Raw genomic sequence first — 19,563 nt, forward strand, 5'->3', positions numbered from 1 at the left:
ACCATAGGGCCACGCCCCCCAGCCCCGCCTCTATTGTGATGTCATATTGCGACCACACACGCGGCCTCCGACCACTCCCCTCTTCTGGCCCCGCCCACCCGTGCCCTAAACGCGCTGATCCCGCTCCGCGTGTCCGTGACGTCATAACGAAGCGCCCGCTCTCTCAGCCATGGCCGCCGCAGCAGCAGGTAAGGGGCGATGGCGGCCCGTGAGCATCCGCCGCCATCCGCGGCCCCCCGCCGTCGGGGCCACCTCCGCGGGGCGCCGCACCTCCGGTGGCTCCCGGGGCCGCGCGGGGTGCGGTGTTTCCCGCCCATCGGGCACCGCCGCGGTCGTGAGGGGCCGCGGGGCGCGGTGCGTCCCGACCGGGGCTGCCGGGGCTGCCCTGGGCCGTCCCGGGGTTTCGAGGCTCCCTCGGGAGCGGATTCCCGCCGCAGGCTCCAGCATGGGGGGGCCTGGCGTGGCCCCTGCCATTCCTGTAGCGCTGCCAGAGCATCCCGGGGCCGTTTGAGGCCGCTCCCGGCGCTTCCCGGGGGCGGTCATAGAATCCTCGGACACGCCCGGGCTGGGTGGGACAAGGGGGGACTGCGGGAGCCCGAAACCCCGGGCAGGGGCCGGCGCGGTGGGACCGGTGACATTCCTTCCCTTCTCCGTTACAGGCTCCAGCTCTGAGCATCCAGAGGGATTCAGGAAGCCACCGGGAAGAAGGAAGTGGATTCGAGGGACCTAGCACCGTAATTAGCCCAATTTTGGTTAATTAAGGCTACCAAGGCCTCGGCCCCTTGTCTCCCAGGGCTGAAATTCCATGGGAATGCCGTGACTGAGACACGGAGTTCCATCCTGGCAGGAGTGAGTTACTGACACCGCTGCCCAGGTGAGGGCCAGCCCCAGCTCTGCCTGTGCTCCTTGCCTGCCCAGGGGGGCTCTGCAGGGCTGGAATGGCACGGGAGTGTTGGGCAGTTCGGCTCCTGGGAGCCTGCCAGGCCCTGGCACTCCTGGAGTGCCACCGAGCTGCCAGTGCATCCTGGGGCTCCTGCAGAGCCTGGGATCTGCCATGCCCGGGTGCCCCTGGCCCTTCCCGCCGCAGGCTCCAGCATGGGGGGGCCTGGCGTGGCTCCCACCATTCCTGCAGCGCTGCCAGAGCATCCCGGGGCCGTTTGAGGCCGCTCCCGGCACCTCCCGGGGGTGGTTATGGAAACCCCGGACATCCTGGGGTGGTTATGGACACCTGGGGGTGGTTATGGAAACCCCAGACACCCTGGGGTGGTTATGGACACCTGGACATTCCAGGGGTGGTTATGGATACCCAGGGGTGGTTATGGACACCTGGACATTCCAGGGGTGGTTAAGGATACCCAGGGGTGGTTATGGACACCTGGACATTCCAGGGGTGGTTATGGATACCCAGGGGTGGTTATGGACACCTGGACATCCCTGGACATCCCATGGTGGTTGTGGAAACCCCAGACACCCCGGGGTGGTTATGGACACCCCAGGCCCACTGGGATTTGGGGAGAACAGAGGCTCTAGGGGCAGCAGGGCTGGTTACTGACATTCCTGCCTTTCCCATTGCAGGCTCCCTCCGTGGTGATCCAGAGGGATCAGGAGGCCCCCAGGAAGGAGGAAGTGGGTGCAAGGCTGTTGTCACTGTAATTAATTCTGGTTAATGAGTCAGCAGGAGGTGTGTGCTCCGTGTCACCTGCGGGCCTCAGCTCAGCCCACCCTTCGCAGGCCGTGCCATTATCCCACAGGGATGTATCCAGAGGCTGGAGCAGTGGGGCTGATTCCCTGTGGAAGAGCCAGGAGGACTCAGCAACAGCAGAGTCAGGGAATTAAACATGAACCCATGGTTTTAACGTGTTTGGATTCCAAAGCTGTTTTATTTTCTGTTTCTGGTAAAAAGGGATAAAGATGGGAGATTCGGTTGGAGGGGAAGGGGATGCTCCAGGTGCTGGAGCTGAGATTCCCATGGGGAGCAGGAGCCCACCCCATGTCCCCAGGGTCACCTGGGCTTGCTGTCCCTGTGTCCCAGGCTCAGGTGGCCCCACTTCCCTGAGCCACAGTGTCCCAATGTCCTTGGGTGTCCTTTGTCCCTGAGCTCATGTGCTGTATCCCCAGTCCCTGGTACCTGCCTGGGTGGCTGCAGAGCTGGGACTGGGGACACACGGCTGGCTGTGAGACAGGGCGCAGTTCCCAGCTGGAAGCAGTGGCTCAGGTGTGCTCCTGCTGGGAACCTGGAAGCTGCTGAGGTGCCAGAACCCATCGAATAGCTCCGCTAATGGCTGAATTAAATGAATACATCAGTTAATTAACAGAGCAGATAGTTACGTTAACGGATTAAATCCATTACTGGACTATTGTAGGATAAGCTCCTGTTACTTTGGTTGATCCGTGCTGTTGGAGCAGCCCTGGGGCAGAACGAGGTGTCCCTGGGACCACCGAGGCAGCCGGGAGCCCCAAATACCCAACCTGACACTGGGGGGCCGCGGCAGTTGGGGAGAAGGGTAATTACCGGGGTAATTAATTACAGCACCCCAATAGGGGAGCCTTGAAAGGGCTAGGGAGGGGCTGGGCGTGGTCGGTTGTCATAGCAACTGCCCCGCCTCCGGGGCGGGGCATCCTCGTGACATCCGTGTCCTCCAATCGGCGGGCGAGGTGTCCCCATGGCAACGGCGCTTGTTCCGCTTCCAGTGGGCGTGGTCGCATGCCCCGGGGGTGGGGCCGTGGGAACTGGCGCGAGGGGCGGGGCGTTGCCATGGGAACGGGCCGGAAGTGTCGCGCGGACTCGGTGTCCCGTGAGCCCCTGCGCGCGGTTCCGGCGGGCCGGGCCGTGCCGGGATCGGGCCGGGAGCGGGGCCGGGCTGGGCCGGGCCGGGAGCGGGCCGGGATGGAGGCCGTGCCCCGCATGCCCATGATCTGGCTCGACCTCAAGGAGGCCGGGGAGTTCGCCTTCAACGCCGCCGTCAAGAAGGTGGGGCCGGGGAGGGCCGGCGGGGCCTGGGAGGGGCGGGGCGGGGGCTCGGGTCCCGCTGCCTTCGCGGGGCCCAGGGCAGGGGGAACGGCGGGCGGGATGCCTGGGGGGTCCCTGCAGCCACCAGGGCTGGAGCTGGGGGTTTGTATCGGGGCGGGCCGTGAGGGACGGGACCCCCCCTGCCCGGAGCCGCCGGGGGCTGGCGCCGTGTCCCTGCCACCCTCGCGGGAGCCCGGTACTTAGTCACTTAATGAACGGCTGTAAACAAGCTCCACCCCTGCCCGGCGCTTCCTGTGCCCCAGAATTTATGGAGGGAGAGGACTGGGGGAGTCCTCAGCCTTGTGTCGCTCCCCGCGCGGTTTTGCGGGGGACACGGGCGGCCCCTGGCAGTGTCCCCAACACGCCGCACCTTGGGGTCGGGGGGACCTTCCCTCCGCCCTGCAGTCCCTTTTCCAGCCTCAGCCGTTCCCCGATCCCGTCCTCCGATCCCATTCCCCGAGCCCTCCGTGGGCGTGAAGCTCCCCGCAGCCCGGCGCGGTGTCCCCGCAGCCCGGCGGCCTCTCCGGGGCCGGGAGGGGCTCCGGGGCCGCTCAGCCTCTCCCGTCTCCCAGTTCGTCCTGAAGAACTATGGGGAGAACCCGGAGAGCTATAACGAGGAGCTGCGGAAGCTGGAGGTGCTCCGGCAGGTGAGGGGGGACCCTGGGGGCTCTGGGGTGGCCCTGCCGACCCCCCCGGGCCGGAGCTGCCCCTCTCCCCGTCCTGTGGCCCAGGGAGCAGCCCGTGGATGATCCCAGCGATCAGCGGCCCTGAGCTGCTGGCCGGGGGCAGCAGGGACAGCTCCTGGTGCTGGCCCCACGGGGGCCCTGACACCCCCAGCCCAGCGCTGGGATTTCTCCTGAGGCAGGAGGGCAGGGAACCTTCCCGGGTGCTGCTGCTGTTCCCTCCTCCCCCGGTGTGCCCCAGGACACCCAAACCCCGTGACTGTCCCAGCCCTGGAGCTGTGCCGGGGCTGCAGAGCCTCATTTCCCCACCCCGCTCCCCCTGATCCATGAGGGGGCTCCCCAGGCTCGTTTTTGCGAGCGCTCAGCTGTTCCCGAGGCTTTCCAGGAGCCCTGTCCCATCCCGATGCTGCTGGCTCGGCCTCCCCTGCAGGACAGCTCCCGGTCCTGCTGGAACGTGTCCCCCGAGCCTCTCCTTCCTCTCCCTGCTCCCAGAGCGCCGTCAGCGTCCCCAGGGACTTCGAGGGCTGCAGCACCTTGCGCAAGTACCTGGGGCAGCTGCACTTCCTGCAGAGCCGCATCCCCATGGGGCAGGGCCAGGAGGCGGCCGTGCCTGTCACATGGTGAGGGGGATGGGGGGGGATCTGGGATGGGGGACTGGGATGGGATGGGTGTTTGGGATGGGGGGCTGGGATGGGATGGGATAGGATGGGGGATCCGGGATGGGGTATCTGGGATGGGATGGGTATTTGGGATGGGGGATCTGGGATGGGGGATCTGGGATGGGATGGGTATTTGGGATGGGGGATCTGGGATGGGGGATCCGGGATGAGGGGCTGGGATGGGTATTTGGGATGGGGGATCTGGGATGGGATGAGATAGGATGGGGGATCCGGGATGGGGTATCTGGGATGGGGGACTGGGATGAGGGGGCTGAACTGTGCAGGATGTGGCCATGCCCATTCCCTGGGGAAGGGCTGCTCCAGGAACCCCTGGGAACATGGTCCTGCCCAGGCTGGCACTGGGGAATCCCAGGAACCCCTTGGGGATGACAGTGTCCTGCCTGGGGTGGCACAGGGGTGGCCCCGTGATGTCCTGGGGAATGCGGTCCTGCCTGAGGTGGCGCAGGGGATGGATCCCAGGGGACCTTTGGGGAATGGGGTCCTGCAGAGGGGGTCCCAGGGACCCTTGGGGAATGGGGTTCCCAGTAATTCCTGCTCCTGAGAGAATCCCTGGCTGCTCCCTGTCCTGTGCCCCTTCCCCCCAGGACTGAGATCTTCTCGGGCAAGGCAGTGACACACGAGGACATCAAGTACGAGCAGGCCTGTGTCCTCTACAACCTGGGTGAGCTCCCTGATTCCAGCAGCTCTGGGGCTCCCTGGCCCAGGCCCCCGTTCCCAGGGGTGTTGGGGTGTCCCTGCCCTGCTGAGCCCCCGCCTGTCCCCACAGGAGCCCTGCATTCCATGCTGGGAGCCATGGACAAGCGCGTGTCCGAGGAGGTAAGGACCCCGCAGCCCTCCTGCCAGCTCTGTCCCTCCGGGGCACAGGTGGCACCTGGGCAGTGCCAGCTGGGTGTGACAGGGCAGGGACTGTCCCTGTGCTGGGCACTGGGACGAACCTGGAACCTGTGGGGTTTGGGGTGTCCAGGTACAGGACACTGAGGGGCTGCTGGAGCAGAGCTGGGGAAGGGCACCAGGAGGGGACTCAGGAGGAACCCTGGGGACAGCAGGGGACAGCCCGGGGGTCAGGCTCTGCTCCCAGGGAACAGGACAAGAGGGAATGGCCTCAAGGGGAGGCTCAGGTGGATATTGGGAAGATCTTTCCTGGAAGGGGCTCTCCAGCCCTGGCCCAGCTCCCAGGGCAGGGGTGAACTCCCCATTGGTGAAGGGATTTAAAAGCCCTGTGGATGTGGCACTTGGGGACATGGTCAGGGGTGGCCTTGGCAGTGCTGGGGGCTGGGTGCACTCCATGATCTGGGAAGTGTTCTCCAAACCCAACAATTCCATCCCCTTAGGGCATGAAGGTTTCCTGCACCCACTTCCAGTGTGCTGCTGGCGCCTTCACCTACCTGCGGGATCACTTCCCACACTCCTACAGCGTGGACATGAGCCACCAGATCCTCAGCCTCAACATCAACCTCATGCTGGTAGGGGCTGGGGGCCCTGGGACCCCTCCAGTGTGTCCATGGGGTTGGTGTCCCCGTGCATCCAAGGGCACAGGACCCCAGTGTCCTCCAGGGGCTCTCTCCTGGGGTGGGGGGAAGGAGGTTTTGGGAGGCACTGAGGGTCAGGAAAGGCTCATTGCCATTCCTGGGCTCTCCAGGCACCCTCAGGGCTGGTATTCCCTGTGCCACATCCACCCCTTGGGAAAGGGGCTGGAGCCAGTGGGTCCTGCCAGGGGTCTGGGCTGTCCCAAGGGTTGGGGACACTGAACATTCCTCTCTTGTCCCTGGCAGGGCCAGGCACAGGAGTGTCTCCTGGAGAAGTCCATGCTGGACAACAGGAAGAGCTTCCTTGTGGCCCGGATCAGTGCCCAGGTGAGCTCCAGGAGCTGCTCCCAGCACGGCCCTGCTCCCCCTGCTCTGGGATCAGGAGCTGGAGGGGGACTTGGGGCAAGGGCCTGGAGTGTCAGGACACAGGGAATAGGAGATGTGGGGGGAGTATTTGGAGGGTGTGAGGTGGGTGAGGGACTGGACTGGAATTCCCAGAGCAGCTGTGGCTGCCCCTGGATCCCTGGCAGCGCCCAAGGCCAGGCTGGGTGGGGCTTGGAGCACCTGGGCTGGTGACAGTCCCTAGGTGTGGTCCCAAGCACATCCCTGAGTTCCCCCCAACCATTCCTCCGGGTGATCCAAGTCCTTGGGCTGGTGCTGGTGATTCCCCTTCCCTGCCCTGGTTCCCCTGGGGTCTGTAATTCTGGAATTCTCCTCTGTCCCTCTCCACAGGTAGTGGATTACTACAAGGAGGCCTGCCGGGCCCTGGAGAACTCAGAGACAGCCTCACTGCTGGGCAAGATCCAGAAGGACTGGAAGAAGCTGGTCCAAATGAAAATCTATTATTTTGCTGCTGTGGCCCACGTGAGTGGGGGGGAGCTGGGGCTGGGGGGCTCTGCCTGTGCTCCCATCCCACCTCGGGATGCTCCTGCCAGCTTTGGAGCAGCCCTGGCGTTTTCCTCCCCCTCTCAAAGCTCTCCCTGGAGTTACAGAGCTCTGATCCCATTTTTCTTCCAGCTGCACATGGGGAAACAGGCCGAGGAGCAGCAGAAGTTTGGGGAGAGGGTAAGTGGGGCTCTGTCATCCCATTTCATCCTCTCCAGCCTCTGGATCGGGATCCTGGGAAGGAGCTTGTGTCCTGGAAGAGGCTGGGTATCCACAGCTGTGCCCTGGGTCCTGCCAGGGCCTGGGTGCTCTGGGAGGGCTGTGGGGAGCTCTGGCCCTGGTGTCCCTGTGCAGAGCCAGGGCAGTGCCCCCCGTGCCAACCCCAGCCCTGCTCTCCCGCAGGTCATCTACTTCCAGAGCGCTCTGGACAAGCTCAACGAAGCCATCAAGCTGGCCAAGGTGTGTTCCTGCCCTCTGGGCCCTGGGCTGCAGGAGGACAGGACTGGGGTCGGTTCCAGGGGCTCTCCAGGCCTCTCTGATCCCATCCGGAGCACCCGGACACCATTCCCACTCCCATTCCCACAGGGCCAGCCTGAAACCGTGCAGGAAGCTCTGAGGTTCACCATGGATGTCATTGGTGGGAAGTGAGTCTGTCTCCATCCTTTTCCAAGAGTCAGGAATGTTGGTAGGCAGGGAGCCTGGGGAGCCTTCCTGGTGTCCTGACGTGCAGAGCCCAGCACTGCCCCAGGCCCCGTGGATGGATGGATGGATGGATGGATGGATGGATGGATGGATGGATGGATGGATGGATGGATGGATGGATGGATGGATGGATGGCTGCTATGGGAATTGCTGGGGCAATCCCAGGAGAGCCAGGGGGCTGAGCCCCTTGGGAGCAAGCTTAGGGAGCCAGGAATGCCACCTGCTCCTTCTCTCCCAGCATCACTTCCCATTTCCAGGTACAATTCAGCCAAAAAGGACAACGACTTCATCTACCACGAGGCCGTGCCTGCGCTGGACACTCTGCAGTCTGTCAAAGGTCAGGGGGGCTTCAGGGCCCCTGGGGACAGGGACCTGCTGGGACTGAGAGGAGCAGCCCTTCGGGAGCGGTGCCAGCCCGGGCTGTGTCCCTCAGGTGCCCCCTTGGTGAAGGCTCTGCCCGTCAACCCCACGGACCCCGCGGTCACCGGCCCCGACATCTTTGCCAAGCTGGTGCCCATGGCTGCCCACGAGGCCTCATCCCTGTACAGGTGTGTCCTGGTCAGCCCTGCACAGGTGTGTGCCGGCTCCAGCCAGAGCAGGACGGGATGGGATGGCTGGAGCTGGGGCTGTGGAGCCTGCTGGGTGTTTCCCTGCGCTCACGGACTGTCCTGTTCTGTGCTGTCCCAGCGAGGAAAAGGCCAAGCTGCTGCGGGACGTGATGGCCAAGATCGAAGCCAAGAACGAAGTGCTGGAGTACGTGAGGGGCCCGGCCCTTCTGCCCCACGGGGTCCTGCTGCTCCCGAGCCTCTGGAGGGGGGACACTGCCACCCCTCAGGGGCCCCTCTGTGTCCCACAGCCAGTTCATGGACTCCATGCAGCTGGACCCCGAGACCGTGGACAACCTGGACATGTACAACCACATCCCACCTGTGCTGATGGAGAAATGCGCCGCGCTCAGCGTGCGCCCCGACACCGTGCGCAACCTGGTCCAGTCCATGCAGGGTGAGGGGGCTGGGGCTGGGGGCTGGCACTGCTCCCTGCCTGAGGCTGGGGTCCCGGGGGGCTGGCACTGCTCCCTGCCTGGGGCTGGGGTCCCGGGGGGCTGGCACTGCTCCCTGCCTGGGGCTGGGGTCCCGGGGGGCTGGCACTGCTCCCTGCCTGGGGCTGGGGTCCCGGGGGGCTGGCACTGCTCCCTGCCTGGGGCTGGGGTCCCGGGGGGCTGGCACTGCTCCCTGCCTGGGGCTGGGGTCCCGGGGGGCTGGCACTGCTCCCTGCCTGGGGCTGGGGTCCCGGGGGGCTGGCACTGCTCCCTGCCTGGGGCTGGGGTCCCTGGGGGCTGGCACTGCTCCCTGCAAGGGGCTGGCACTGCTCCCTGCCGGAGGCTGGGGTCCCTGGGGGCTGGCACTGCTCCCTGCCAGGGGCTGGGGTCCCTGGGGGCTGGCACTGCTCCCTGCCTGGGGCTGGGGTCCCTGGGGGCTGGCACTGCTCTCTACCAGAGGCTGGGGGCTGGTACTGCTCCCTGCAAGGGGCTGGGGTCCCGGGGGGCTGGCACTGCTCCCTGCAAGGGGCTGGCACTGCTCCCTGCCTGGGGCTGGGGTCCCGGGGGGCTGGCACTGCTCCCTGCCTGGGGCTGGGGTCCCTGGGGGCTGGCACTGCTCCCTGCAAGGGGCTGGCACTGCTCCCTGCCAGGAGCTGGGGTCCCTGGGGGCTGGCACTGCTCCCTGCCGGGGACTGGGGTCCCTGGGGGCTGGCACTGCTCCCTGCTGGAGGCTGGGGGACCTGGGAGCTGGCACTGCTCCTGCCCAGGACTGAGGGTCCTCGGGCCAGCATTATTCCCAAGGTGCTGGGAATGTTCCCACCGATTGCTGGCTCTGTACTGGCATCAATTCCCGAATCCCAAAGCATTTTCCCTGTGGGATGGGAGGGGGGATGATGCCAAGGGTAGGGGTGCTCAGGAGCCCAGCACCCCAACGCCTGGGCTGCCGTGTCCCTCCTCTGGCTGCCCACAGCTGGGTTTGTCCCTGGACCTGCCGTGTCTGTGCCTGGCTCGAGGCCTGGGGCAGGCAGCAGTGGCCCCACGCCCACCAGCCCCCCGTGCCCCCCCAGTGCTCTCCGGGGTCTTCACCGACGTGGAGGCGTCGCTGAAGGAGATCCGGGACCTGCTGGAGGAGGACGAGGCGCAGGAGCGCAAGCTGCAGGAGCTGCTGGGGAGGGTCCCGCCGGCCCCTGCGTCCCCCCCGGGGCTGGCCGAGGTGAGCAAGGAGTGCTCCAAGTACCTGGAGCTGCACGAGAAGGCGAGTTTCACCAACACCGAGCTGCACCGCGCCATGAACCTGCACCTGGGCAACCTGCGCCTGCTCGGCGGCCCCCTGGAGCAGGTGCGGGCTGCGCTGCCCACCCCCACCCTCTCCGAAGGTGAGTCCTGGCCCGGGGGGCTGGAAGTGCCCCCCCAGCTGGGGGAGGCAGGGCTGTACCCCTTGTGTCCCCCCAGGGGACTGGCAGTGCCCCTGGGCTGGGAGAGGCAGGGCTGTACCCCTTGTGTCCCCCAGGGGACTGGCAGTGCCCCTGGGCTGGGGGAGGCAGGGCTGTCCCTCTCCGTGTCCCCTGGATGTCCCCATGTGTCACCTGGCACTGGCACCATGTGTCAGCACAGTGGGAGCTTGCCCGCAGGGAGCGTGCAGAGTGGGCTCTTGTCTGGGGACAGAGGGGACAGAGGCTGTCCCAGCCAAGGCCTGGCTCCGCAGATCCCACCCCGCGGGTTCCCTGCGGTTCCTGGCACCGGCCCCGCCCCTGACCCCGCCCACCCCCAGACGACAAACAGGTGCTGCAGAACCTGAAGCGGATCCTGGCCAAGGTGCAGGAGATGCGGGACCAGCGGATGTCCCTGGAGCAGCAGCTGCGGGAGATGATCCAGAAGGATGACATCACCACCTCGCTGGTCACCACGGACCGCTCCGAGATGAAGGTGGGCCTGGGGACACCCCTGTGTCCCCCTCGGGGACCGCTCTGTCCCACAGCCCCGCAGACCCTCCCGTGTACCTGCAGAAGCTCTTTGAGGAGCAGCTGAAGAAGTACGACCAGCTCAAGGTGTACCTGGAGCAGAACCTGGCTGCCCAGGAGAACGTGCTCAAGGCCCTGACTGATGCCAACGTCAAGTACGCGGCCGTGCGCAAGGCCCTGGCCGAGGTGGAGCACAAGTGAGTGGGGAGAGCAACTCCCGGTGCCCTGGGTGGGCTCAGTGCCCAGGAACAGCCCTCACCCCCCGGGACAGGCGTGGGGCCACCACCAGCTTCTCCTGTCCCACCCCACTGCTGGGGCTGTGGTGGCTTTGTCCTGTCCTTGTGCCCATCCCAGTGGGAACCAGAGGGTCCCACAGGTGCCTGGAGCTGGGTGCCCACCTTTACCCTGGCCCTGCATCCTGCTGAGCCCTTCCGTGCCCTGTCCCAGGTGGAACACGACCGTGCAGACCCTGGTGGCCTCCTACGAGGCCTATGAGGACCTGATGAAGAAGTCCCAGGAGGGGAAGGATTTCTACACGGACCTGGAGGGGAAGGCGGCCAAGCTGCTGGAGCGGGCGCGGGCCGCGTGCCAGGCCAGCGAGGCGCACCGGCAGCAGCTGCTGGAGAGGTGGGTGGGCACAGTCCGGGGGGCACGGAGACCCCCGGGGGGGAGAAGGGCCCTTGGGAGCTGTGGGTGGTGGTCTGGGGGCAGGGGCAGGGCTCCTGGTGCCCGCGGGGCAGTGAGGGGGCAGCTCCCCGCCCCACACTGAGCCCCCTGCCCCCCCAGGGAGCTGAAGAAGCAGCCGCCCCCCCGGCCCACGGCCCCCAAGCCCCCCCTGCAGAAGAAGCCGCTGGATGAGGCTGGGGTTCCCGAGGCCGCCGAGCTGGGCTCCCTGGTGCTGCAGGAGCTGCCGGAGGAGCTGCGGAGCCTCCCCCCCGAGCTGCTGCCCGGGCACCTGGGCCAGCTGCCGCCGCCGGCGCTGGCCGCCCTGGCCGGGGGGCTGCGGCCCGCCGAGCCCTACATGCTGCCGGGGGGGGTGGCCAGCGCCCCGCTGCCCCCCCTGGCCCCCACGCCGCCCTTCCCGGGCCACTACCGCCTGCCCGGGCCTCCCGCCGTGCCCGGGCCCTTCCCTGCCCCCGGGGGGCTCCCGGGGCAGCTCCTGCAGCCCTCGGCCCCGGCCGGGCCCGCCCCCGGCCCCGCCGCCCCTCAGCTCTTCCCGGCCGCGCCGCTGATCCGCGCCCCGGCCCAGCCGGCATTCGGGGGGGGACCCCAGGTGCCGCCCCCGCGCTCGTCCCCCCAGCACGGGCCCCTGCCCGCCCCCGCCTACGGCCTGGGCCAGCCCGGCCCGGCCCCCGGCCCAGCCCCCGGCCCGCTCCGGCCGCCCGTGCCGGGGGCAGCGCCCGGGGGTGCCCAGCCGGGGCTGGGGGGCCACGAGCCCCCGGGCACTCGCCCGGCCACCACCACGGTGGACAGCGTCCAGGCGCCCATCTCCAGCTGCTCCGTGCCCCCCCGGGGCCCCGCGGGCCCCTTCCTGCCCCCCCAGCGCCCGGGGGGGCCCCCGGCGCCCTTCCCCTACACGGCGGGGGGGGTGCAGCCCTTCGGGGCGCCGGCCCAGGCCCCCTTCCCCCGGGCACAGCCCCCGCCCGCCTTCGCCCAGGGCCCCCAGCAGTTCCCCCCGGGTCCCTTCCTGCCCGCGGGCCGAGCCCAGGCCCCTCGACCCTTCCAGCAGCCCCCCCGAGTGCCCCTGGCGCCCCCGGCCCAGTTCCCCCAGCAGCAGCAGCAGCAGCAGCAGCGCTTCTCCGCTCCGGGGGCGCAGCTGCCCCCGCCGGCCCCGGTGCAGGCCCCGCTGCCCCCCCAGCTCTACCAGCTCCCCGGGCAGGACCAGCTGCCCCCCGCGGGCCTCGCCCCGCACCCGGGGGCCGTGCCCTTCCCCAGGACCCCCGCCCAGAGCGGCCCCCCGGCCCTGGGGGGGCTCCAGCCGGTGCCCCCCGCGTCCCCCGCCCTGCCCTTCTGCCCCAGCCCGGCCCCCCCCAGCGCCCAGCTGCCCCCCGGGACCATGGCCCTGGGTCCCCCCGCGCCCGCCCCGCCCAGCCAGGCTCCTTCTCCCGGGCCGCTGCCGGGCGCCGTGGTGGTCCAGGGCCCGCTGGTCCCGTCCCCGGCGCCGTCCCCGTCCCCAGCCCTGCCCATGCAGCCCCCGGCGCCGCGGCCCCCTCCCGCGCTGCCCCCGCCGGGCTCCGCGGAGCCGCCGTTCCCGCGGCAGAGCCCCTGCCCCGCCGACCTGCTGTCGTCCAGCCCCGAGAGCCAGCCCGGCGGCTCGGCCGCGCCCGGGGGGCTGTTGCAGCCCACTAAGGCGGGGGCGCAGGAGGGGCAGCGGCCCCGGGCCGTGCAGCTCATCGAGGCCGACCCGTACGCGGAGCCCGAGCGCGTCCGGCGGCTGCTGGCGGAGCTGGAGCGGTTCCGCGCCCTGGCCGAGCGGCTGGAGCGGCCCGCGCCCGGCGGCGGCTCCGAGCTGGACGCGCTCTGGAAGGAGCTGCAGGAGGCCCAGGAGCGCGACGCCCGGCAGCGCTCCATCGCCATCGCCCGCTGCTACTCCATGAAGAACCGGCACCAGGACATCATGCCCTACGACCGCAACCGCGTCGTGCTGCGCTCGGGCAAGGACGACTACATCAACGCCAGCCGCGTGGAGGACCTGTCCCCGTACTGCCCCGCCCTCATCGCCACGCAGGCCCCGCTGCTCGGCACCGCCGCCGACTTCTGGCTCATGATCTACGAGCAGAAGGTGTCCGTGGTTGTCATGCTCGTGTCCGAGCAGGAGCTGGACAAGGTGCGTCCCGTCCCGGGGGCGGGGCCGGCCGGGCGGGGTCCCGGGGACGGGACAGCCTGCCCGGTGCCCTGCGGGGCCCGAGGGTCCCCGGGCTGTGCTGACGGCCCGTCCCGCGGCAGAAGGTGCTCCGGTACTTCCCGTCGGAGCGGGGCCAGCCCGTGGCCCACGGCCCCCTGACCGTGGTGCTCACCAGCCTGCGTGTGACCCCCACGCACGTGGAGCGGATGCTGACGCTGCAGTACCGGGACCAGAGCCTCAAACGTACCGTGGCCCACCTCCAGTTCACCTCCTGGCCTGAGCTGTACGTGGGGGGACAAAGGGGGGCTTGGGGGGCCCTGATCTTCTGTGGGGGCAGTTCTGGGACCTCAGCTATGGGACTGGGGAGGGTGTTTGGGCAGCCCTGACCCATCAGGGGCTCTGAGTGCAGAGTGTGTGTTCCCCACCCCAGGGGCCTGCCCGACAGCAAGGGGAGCCTCCTGCGCTTCATCCAGGAGGTGCACGGCCATTACCTGCACCAGCGGCCGCTGCACACCCCGGTCGTGGTGCACTGCAGGTGAGCGGGGCCGGGGGCTCCCGGGGCAGGGGGAGAGAGAGGGGCTCCCCCTCCTGTCCCGGGTCTGTCACGGCTCGGGGGTGTCTCCGCAGCTCCGGCGTGGGCCGCACCGGCGCCTTCTGCCTGCTGTACGCCGCCGTGCAGGAGGTGGAGGCCGGGAACGGCATCCCGGACCTGGCGCAGCTGGTGAGGCGGATGCGGCAGCAGCGCAAGCACATGCTGCAGGAGAAGGTACTGCGGGGGGGGCCGCGGCCCCGGGGGCGTGGGGCTGTCCCCCGGGCCTCACCGTGTCCCCTCCCCTGCAGCTGCACCTCAAGTTCTGCTTCGAGGCCGTCCTGCTCCACGCCGAGCAGGTGCTGCTGCGCCACGGCGTGGGCGGCCCCAGCCTGGCCAAGCCCCCCAACAGCACCTCCCCCAAGGTGGGTGTAGCGGTGTGCCGGGCGGTTTTGGGGAGCTCCGCCACGGCCAGGGCTCACGGGGTCGCTCTCCCCCAGCTCTACTTCCAGCAGGACCCCCAGGACCTGGTGCTGGGGGGGGACGTGCCCATCAGCTCCATCCAGGCCACCATCGCCAAGCTCAGCATCAAACCGGGGGGGCCCAGCGCCGAGCCCGGGGAGGGCTGGGGGGCGGATCCCGGCCCCGCGCCGGACCCCGTGGAGCCCGAGGTGCCGCTGGCCGTCCCTGACGGCGTCGTGGATGGTGTTGGTGCCCCCGAGCCCGAGCCCCCCGCCCCGAGGCCGCCCCTCCCCGAGGCATCGGGTGACACTGAGAGCAGCAACCACGTGGGGGGGGAGAGCCCCGAGGGGCCGGGGGGGCCGCCAGAGCCCCCCGCCGCCCCCCCAGCCTCCTCCTCCTCCTCCCTGGAGCTCCTGGCCTCGCTGACGCCCGAGGCGTTCAGCCTGGACGCGTCCCTGAAGGGCAAGCAGCGCATGAACAAGCAGAACTTCCTGCAGGCACAGCCGGGCGAGGGGCTCCGGGCGCCCCGGCCCAGCGACGACCCCCTCAGCATGCTCGACCCCCTCTGGACCCTCAACAAGGCGTGAGGGGGGCGGGGGCCCCCCGGCCCCCAGCCCCACTTTGTTTGACTCCAGGTAGAACTGACTTTTTCAGCTCTTTGCTACTAAAATAAAGCGAGTTTATCTGCAGGGCCGGGCCCTGGTGCTGCCGGAGCGGGGGGTCAGGGCCGGGCCAGGCTCGGGTTAGTTCCGTTTAATGGATGTTCTGCACACGTTATAAAACACGATCGGTACAAAAAGCGTCCCCTGTACAGCACAAAGGTACAGCTGGGCGAAGGCCACCCGCGGGGGCTGGGCCGGGGTCCCGGGGGTCCCCCCTGCCCCAGGCCGGCGCCGCCTCTACAATCACCGGGGGTCGAGAACAGACGTCATGGGCGGTTCGGGGCAGGGCGGGACGGGCCGGGAGCCCCGGGGCCCGCAGCGGGGCCCGGCTCGGGCTTGGGGGAGCGCCGGGGGCTGCCCCGTCCCTGGCTGTGCACGTTGGTCCCGCTGTGCCCCCGCCCGGGTCCCTCCCCAGCGCCTGCAGGACGGGGGCGAGAGCTCCGCCCGCTCCCAACCTGAGAAAAGCCTCCTCTGGCCCCGCAGCGAGGAGGAGGAAGGGGAGGAGGAGGAAGGTGCTATTGCTGCAGACGGGGCGCAGGAGGGAGCCGGGCAGGGCAGCTGTGCCAGGGCACGGCAAGGGCAGCACTGCTGGGGCTGGAGCCCCGCGCCCCCTGCCCCAATAAATAACTATTTACAGCGTATAAATAAATAGAGTGGGGGCAGCTGCGGCCCCGGGCGGGGTCGGGCGGGCCCTGCCGCGCCCTAAGGCACGTGGGGGCCGAGCCGCGCCCGGGACGGGCCGGTCCCGGCCCTCGCCCGGCTGCCACCCGGGGCCGGGGCCGGCCGAGGGCTGTTCTGTGGCCTGGGGCGGTGCTGGGCCGGGACAGCCACCGCTGGGTGTCCGGCCCGGGAGCCACCACACTGTCCCCGCTCTGCCCTGTCCCGCCCCGTGTCCCTCCACACCATCGCGCCGCCGGGGGTCCCCGACACCGCTTGGAAGATGCCGGCCCGGGGAGAGCAGAGGAGCGCGGCGGCCCCACCCCGCTCGGTGACCGGAGTCGCTCCGGTGGCACGGATGGAGCCACGGAGCCCGCGGCCCTGTCCCCTCTCCGGCACAGCCCCCAGCCCCGCCTCAGTCCCGCCGGCCCCTCCTCCTGCTCAGTCCAACTTCTCCAGCACCGAGGGCACGTAGACCAGGCTGAGCTCGCTGCCGAAGTTGCAGACGATGGCGGCGTTCTCCAGCACCAGGATCTGCCGCGCCGGCTGCGACTCGTTGCTCTTGCCCAGGTAGACGGTCTGGAGCAGGTCGCCGTAGCCGATGTCCCAGAAGGACACGCAGCCCTGGCCCCCCGTCACCAGCAGGTTGTCGGAGATGACGCCCAGGCTGGCGCCGCAGCCCAGCTCCTGCGGGACAGAGGGCGGAGAGCTGAGCTCCGGGGGCGGGAGCGGGGCAGAGCCGGGCCCGCCTGAGCGGAGCCTTTGCTGGGAAAGGGAGGCTGTTCCAGGCGTGCCCAGCTGGAACAGAGGCTCCGCAGCCTCCAAGTGCAGCAGAGGTGTCTGGTGGGGGCCTGGAAAAGCCAGGAGGACCCCTGAGGGTGAGAGAGGGAGCTGGGGAGTCTCAGTCAGCCTGGACCAAAGGAGGCTCAGGGGACCCTGTGGCTCTGCACAGCTCCTGCCAGGAGGGGACAGCCGGGGGGGTCGGGCTGTGCTCCAGGGAACAGGGACAGGAGGAGAGGGAATGGCCTCAGGCTGGGCCAGGGAGGGTCTGGGTGGGCACAGCAGGAATTTCTCCATGGAAAGGGTGATTAGACTTTGGAAGGGGTAGCAGAGCCATCCCCTTCCCTGGAAGGATTTAAAAGCCCTGTGGGTGTAGCACCTGGGGACACAATCAGTGTTGGCCTTGGCAGTGCAGGGGGGTGGTTGGACTCCGTGGTCCCCAAGGGTTTTCCAGCCTAAGCAATTCCTACTTTTCCGGTTTCCCCTTCCCAGCTGCCCCCAGGTCCCACCTGCTGGATGGAGTAGAGTTTGACGCCCGAGCTGCGGTCCCAGATGCTGATGACGTCGTCCAGGCCGCTGCTGATGACGCAGGACGTGGTGCAGGTCAGCGAGGTGACGTCCCCGCGGTGGGCGAACATGTGGCTGACACGGCTGCCCGTCAGCACGTCCCACAGGCAGATGGCCCCGTCCTGGCCACCGCTGGCCAGCACCATGGTCTGCAGGACACCGGGGCCACCTCAGTGCCGGGGCGCACGCGCAGCCACCCACGCTCCCGGCTGCAGGAGGTGAGTGAGCGTGGCTGCACCCCTGCCCTGCCAGCCCAGGGCTTCCCTGCCTGCTCGTGAGCTTGGGCAGGCTGCGGGGAACAGAGCCGGCTCCCCCAGGAGCCCCAGTGCAGAGGCACTGAGGTCACTTCTGTGCAGTGGGACAGCACCTGGGGGCACACGCTGCTGTAGGGAGCACACTGGGGACCCCCACTCCTCCTGGGGACTGGGGGCAGAGCCTCCCTGGGCCCAGGCCCCGTTTCAGGCCTGCTCAGCCCCAGCTGGCAGTGCAGGAACAGGGATTCCCTGCTCCAGAAGGACAGAGAAACAAGAGATCTCCAGGGAAAGATTGCTGAGCTCACAGTGAACTGGGGGAAAACTCTGGCTTGGCCAGACAGAGATGGAGGGAGCCAGGAGGGTGCCTCCAGCTGAGCCACTGGCTCAGGGATGGGAGCAGGGATGGGAGCAAGGATGGGCTCAGGTATCAGCTCAGGTGTGAAGGCAGGTGAGCATCTCCCCGTACCTGGTCGATGTACACGGCTGTGATGGCCCCCGAGTGGCCCTGCAGGGTGAACAGGCAGCACGAGTCCTCCAGCCGGAACACCTGGGGCAGGAGAGGCCCGAGTGAGGCTCTGGGGCCAGCTGGGCTCAGGCTGGTGCCACCTGGGCTCCCCAGGCACAACAGGGCCCAGCTGGTCCCACTGTGGCACAGCCAGAGCCCGCCCGTGGTGCCAGGGGCCACAGGGTGCTGCAGGGTGGGGCAGGGCAGGTCATGGCTGGTGGGCAGTGCCAGGGTGGCCACAGGGCAGTGACTGCACAGCTGAAGGGGAAGGGGAGAGGGGACACCCCAGAACCTGGGTCTGCCACTCAAGGAATGTCACAGCAACCTCATGGAATGCTCCAGTCTGGGGACACAGGAGCTGGAAAGACTCTGGGGTGCTGGTGGATGTGACCAGCTGTGCCCAGGTGAGAAACAGACCAATGCCACCTGGATTGTATCAAACCAGTGTGGCCACAAGACCAGGGCAGGGATTGTCCCCCTGTGCTGGCCCTGCTGAGTGGCCTCTGATCCTGGGGGCTGCTTTGGGTCCCCCCTGACAGGAAGACCTGGAGGGGCTAGAGTGTTTCAGGGAACGGAGCTGGGAAAGGGCTGGAGAATTCCTGAGGGAGCTGGGAAAGGGCTGGAGAACTCCTGAGGGAGCTGGGCAGGGGCTGGAGAATTCCTGAGGGAGCTGGGCAGGGGCTGGAGAATTCCTGAGGGAGCTGGGAAGGGGCTGGAGAATTCCTGAGGGAGCTGGGAAGGGGCTGGAGAATTCCTGAGGGAGCTGGGAAGGGGCTGGAGAATTCCTGAGGGAGCTGGGCAGGGGCTGGAGAATTCCTGAGGGAGCTGGGAAGGGGCTCAGCCTGGAGCAAAGGAGGCTCAGGTGGGCCCTTGTGGCTCTGCACAGCTCCTGCCAGGAGGGGACAGCCAGGGGGATTGGGCTCTGCTCCCAGGGAACAGGGACAGGAGGAGAGGGAGGTTTAGGTTGGATATTGGGAAAACTCCTTCATGGGAAGGGTGGTCAGGCATTGGAAGGGGCTGCCAGGGCAGTGGTGGATTCCCCATCCCTGAAGGGATCTAAAAGTCACGTGGATGTGGCACTTGGGGACAGGGGGTAGTGGTGGCCTTGCAGCGCTGGAGACTGCCTGGACAGTCTGGAAGAGCTTTCCCAACCTCAGTGATTCCATAATTCTTTGAAGTCACCCATTCCCACGGCACGAAGGTCCCACACTCAGCTCAGGGTGAGGTGACACTCTGGGCTCTGTCCTTGGACTCCTCGGTGAGCAGACCCCGCGGAGCTCCCAGCTCCCCGCCCCGCGCTGTCCCCGCCCCGCGGTGCCCGCCGCTCACCCGCAGGGTGTGGTCCTGGCTGCCGGTGACGAGGCGGCCGGCGGCGGCCCGCAGCGCCGTGATGGGTTTGTGGTGCGCGCACGCCACGCTGTGTGTCAGCCGGCAGCGCAGCGCGGCCCCGCGGCACAGCTCCGGCGACGGCGGCAGGCTGCTCCTGCCCGGGCCACCTGCGGGCAACACGGGGCTGGGCACGGGCACCTCGGCATGGCACGGGGGGTCTGGGTGCTGGCTGTGGGGAACTGGGGCTGGAACTGCAGCTAAGAACAGCTGAGTGAGGGTCTCAGCAGGGTCAGGCAATTCCAGACTGGTTTGGGATGGAAGGGCCCTTAAAGCCCATCCAGTCCCACAGCCTGCCTGCCAGGGGCAGGGACACCTTCCACTATCCCAGGCTGCTCCTGGGACAGCCCTGTCAGCCTGGCCTTGGATGCCTCCGGGGATGGGGCAGCCACAGCTTCTCCAGGAAATGAATTCCAGTCCCTTGCCACTC

At 68.3% G+C, this 19,563-nt stretch overlaps 2 protein-coding genes, 1 long non-coding RNA gene and 2 other non-coding genes across 8 annotated transcripts in view; 4 read left to right on the top strand and 1 right to left on the bottom strand.

The window, feature by feature from the left end:
• Positions 1 to 93: 93 nt before the first annotated feature.
• LOC132322315 (uncharacterized) lies at positions 94 to 1,860 on the top strand. The gene is made up of 3 exons (XR_009485101.1): positions 94 to 188; positions 660 to 874; positions 1,576 to 1,860. It is a non-coding gene; the product is annotated as an uncharacterized LOC132322315 (long non-coding RNA).
• On the top strand, positions 432 to 560 carry LOC132339530 (small nucleolar RNA SNORA9). The gene has a single exon (XR_009489678.1). It is a non-coding gene; the product is annotated as a small nucleolar RNA SNORA9 (small nucleolar RNA).
• Positions 1,082 to 1,210, top strand: LOC132339526 (small nucleolar RNA SNORA9). The gene has a single exon (XR_009489677.1). It is a non-coding gene; the product is annotated as a small nucleolar RNA SNORA9 (small nucleolar RNA).
• Positions 1,861 to 2,796: 936 nt separating the features above from the next.
• On the top strand, positions 2,797 to 15,011 carry PTPN23 (protein tyrosine phosphatase non-receptor type 23). Of its 2 annotated transcripts, XM_059870102.1 has the most exons (25): positions 2,797 to 2,971; positions 3,583 to 3,657; positions 4,186 to 4,313; positions 4,958 to 5,034; positions 5,140 to 5,189; positions 5,705 to 5,836; positions 6,146 to 6,226; positions 6,632 to 6,763; positions 6,917 to 6,964; positions 7,187 to 7,243; positions 7,370 to 7,428; positions 7,744 to 7,823; positions 7,920 to 8,034; positions 8,174 to 8,239; positions 8,343 to 8,488; positions 9,593 to 9,901; positions 10,297 to 10,451; positions 10,532 to 10,683; positions 10,934 to 11,113; positions 11,273 to 13,313; positions 13,433 to 13,614; positions 13,762 to 13,866; positions 13,959 to 14,097; positions 14,172 to 14,285; positions 14,361 to 15,011. In XM_059870102.1, exons 1-25 carry the CDS (start codon positions 2,888 to 2,890, stop codon positions 14,907 to 14,909), a joined length of 5,256 nt encoding a protein of 1,751 aa, XP_059726085.1. In that variant the 5' UTR covers positions 2,797 to 2,887; the 3' UTR covers positions 14,910 to 15,011. The 2 variants fall into 2 exon arrangements, with proteins under 2 accessions (XP_059726085.1, XP_059726176.1); XM_059870193.1 differs by lacking the exon at positions 3,583 to 3,657.
• Positions 15,012 to 15,060: 49 nt separating this feature from the next.
• SCAP (SREBF chaperone) overlaps positions 15,061 to 19,563 on the bottom strand; it is a 66,736-nt gene continuing 62,233 nt past the window's right edge. For all 3 annotated transcript variants that reach the window (XM_059870486.1, XM_059870394.1, XM_059870315.1), the window contains 4 exons: positions 19,077 to 19,243; positions 17,709 to 17,789; positions 16,931 to 17,137; positions 15,061 to 16,328 (listed from right to left, as the gene is read on the bottom strand). In XM_059870486.1, coding sequence (XP_059726469.1) covers positions 16,083 to 16,328; positions 16,931 to 17,137; positions 17,709 to 17,789; positions 19,077 to 19,243 — 701 coding nt within the window. In that variant the 3' untranslated portion in view covers positions 15,061 to 16,082. The remainder of the gene's footprint in view (positions 16,329 to 16,930; positions 17,138 to 17,708; positions 17,790 to 19,076; positions 19,244 to 19,563) is intronic.

The sequence above is a fragment of the Haemorhous mexicanus genome, chromosome 1 (genome assembly GCF_027477595.1).
Source record: "Haemorhous mexicanus isolate bHaeMex1 chromosome 1, bHaeMex1.pri, whole genome shotgun sequence".
NCBI lineage: Eukaryota > Metazoa > Chordata > Aves > Passeriformes > Fringillidae > Haemorhous > Haemorhous mexicanus.

What these genes read in the sequence shown, in the direction of transcription:
- PTPN23 (XM_059870102.1), top strand. Translation starts at nt 2,888, where the DNA reads ATGGAGGCCGTGCCCCGCATGCCCATGATCTGGCTCGACCTCAAGGAG. An exon ending in CCTGGTCCAGTCCATGCAGG is followed by an intron (nt 8,489 to 9,592) that starts GTGAGGGGGCTG and finishes GTGCCCCCCCAG; the next exon opens with TGCTCTCCGGGGTCTTCACC. An exon ending in CCGGTCGTGGTGCACTGCAG is followed by an intron (nt 13,867 to 13,958) that starts GTGAGCGGGGCC and finishes GTGTCTCCGCAG; the next exon opens with CTCCGGCGTGGGCCGCACCG.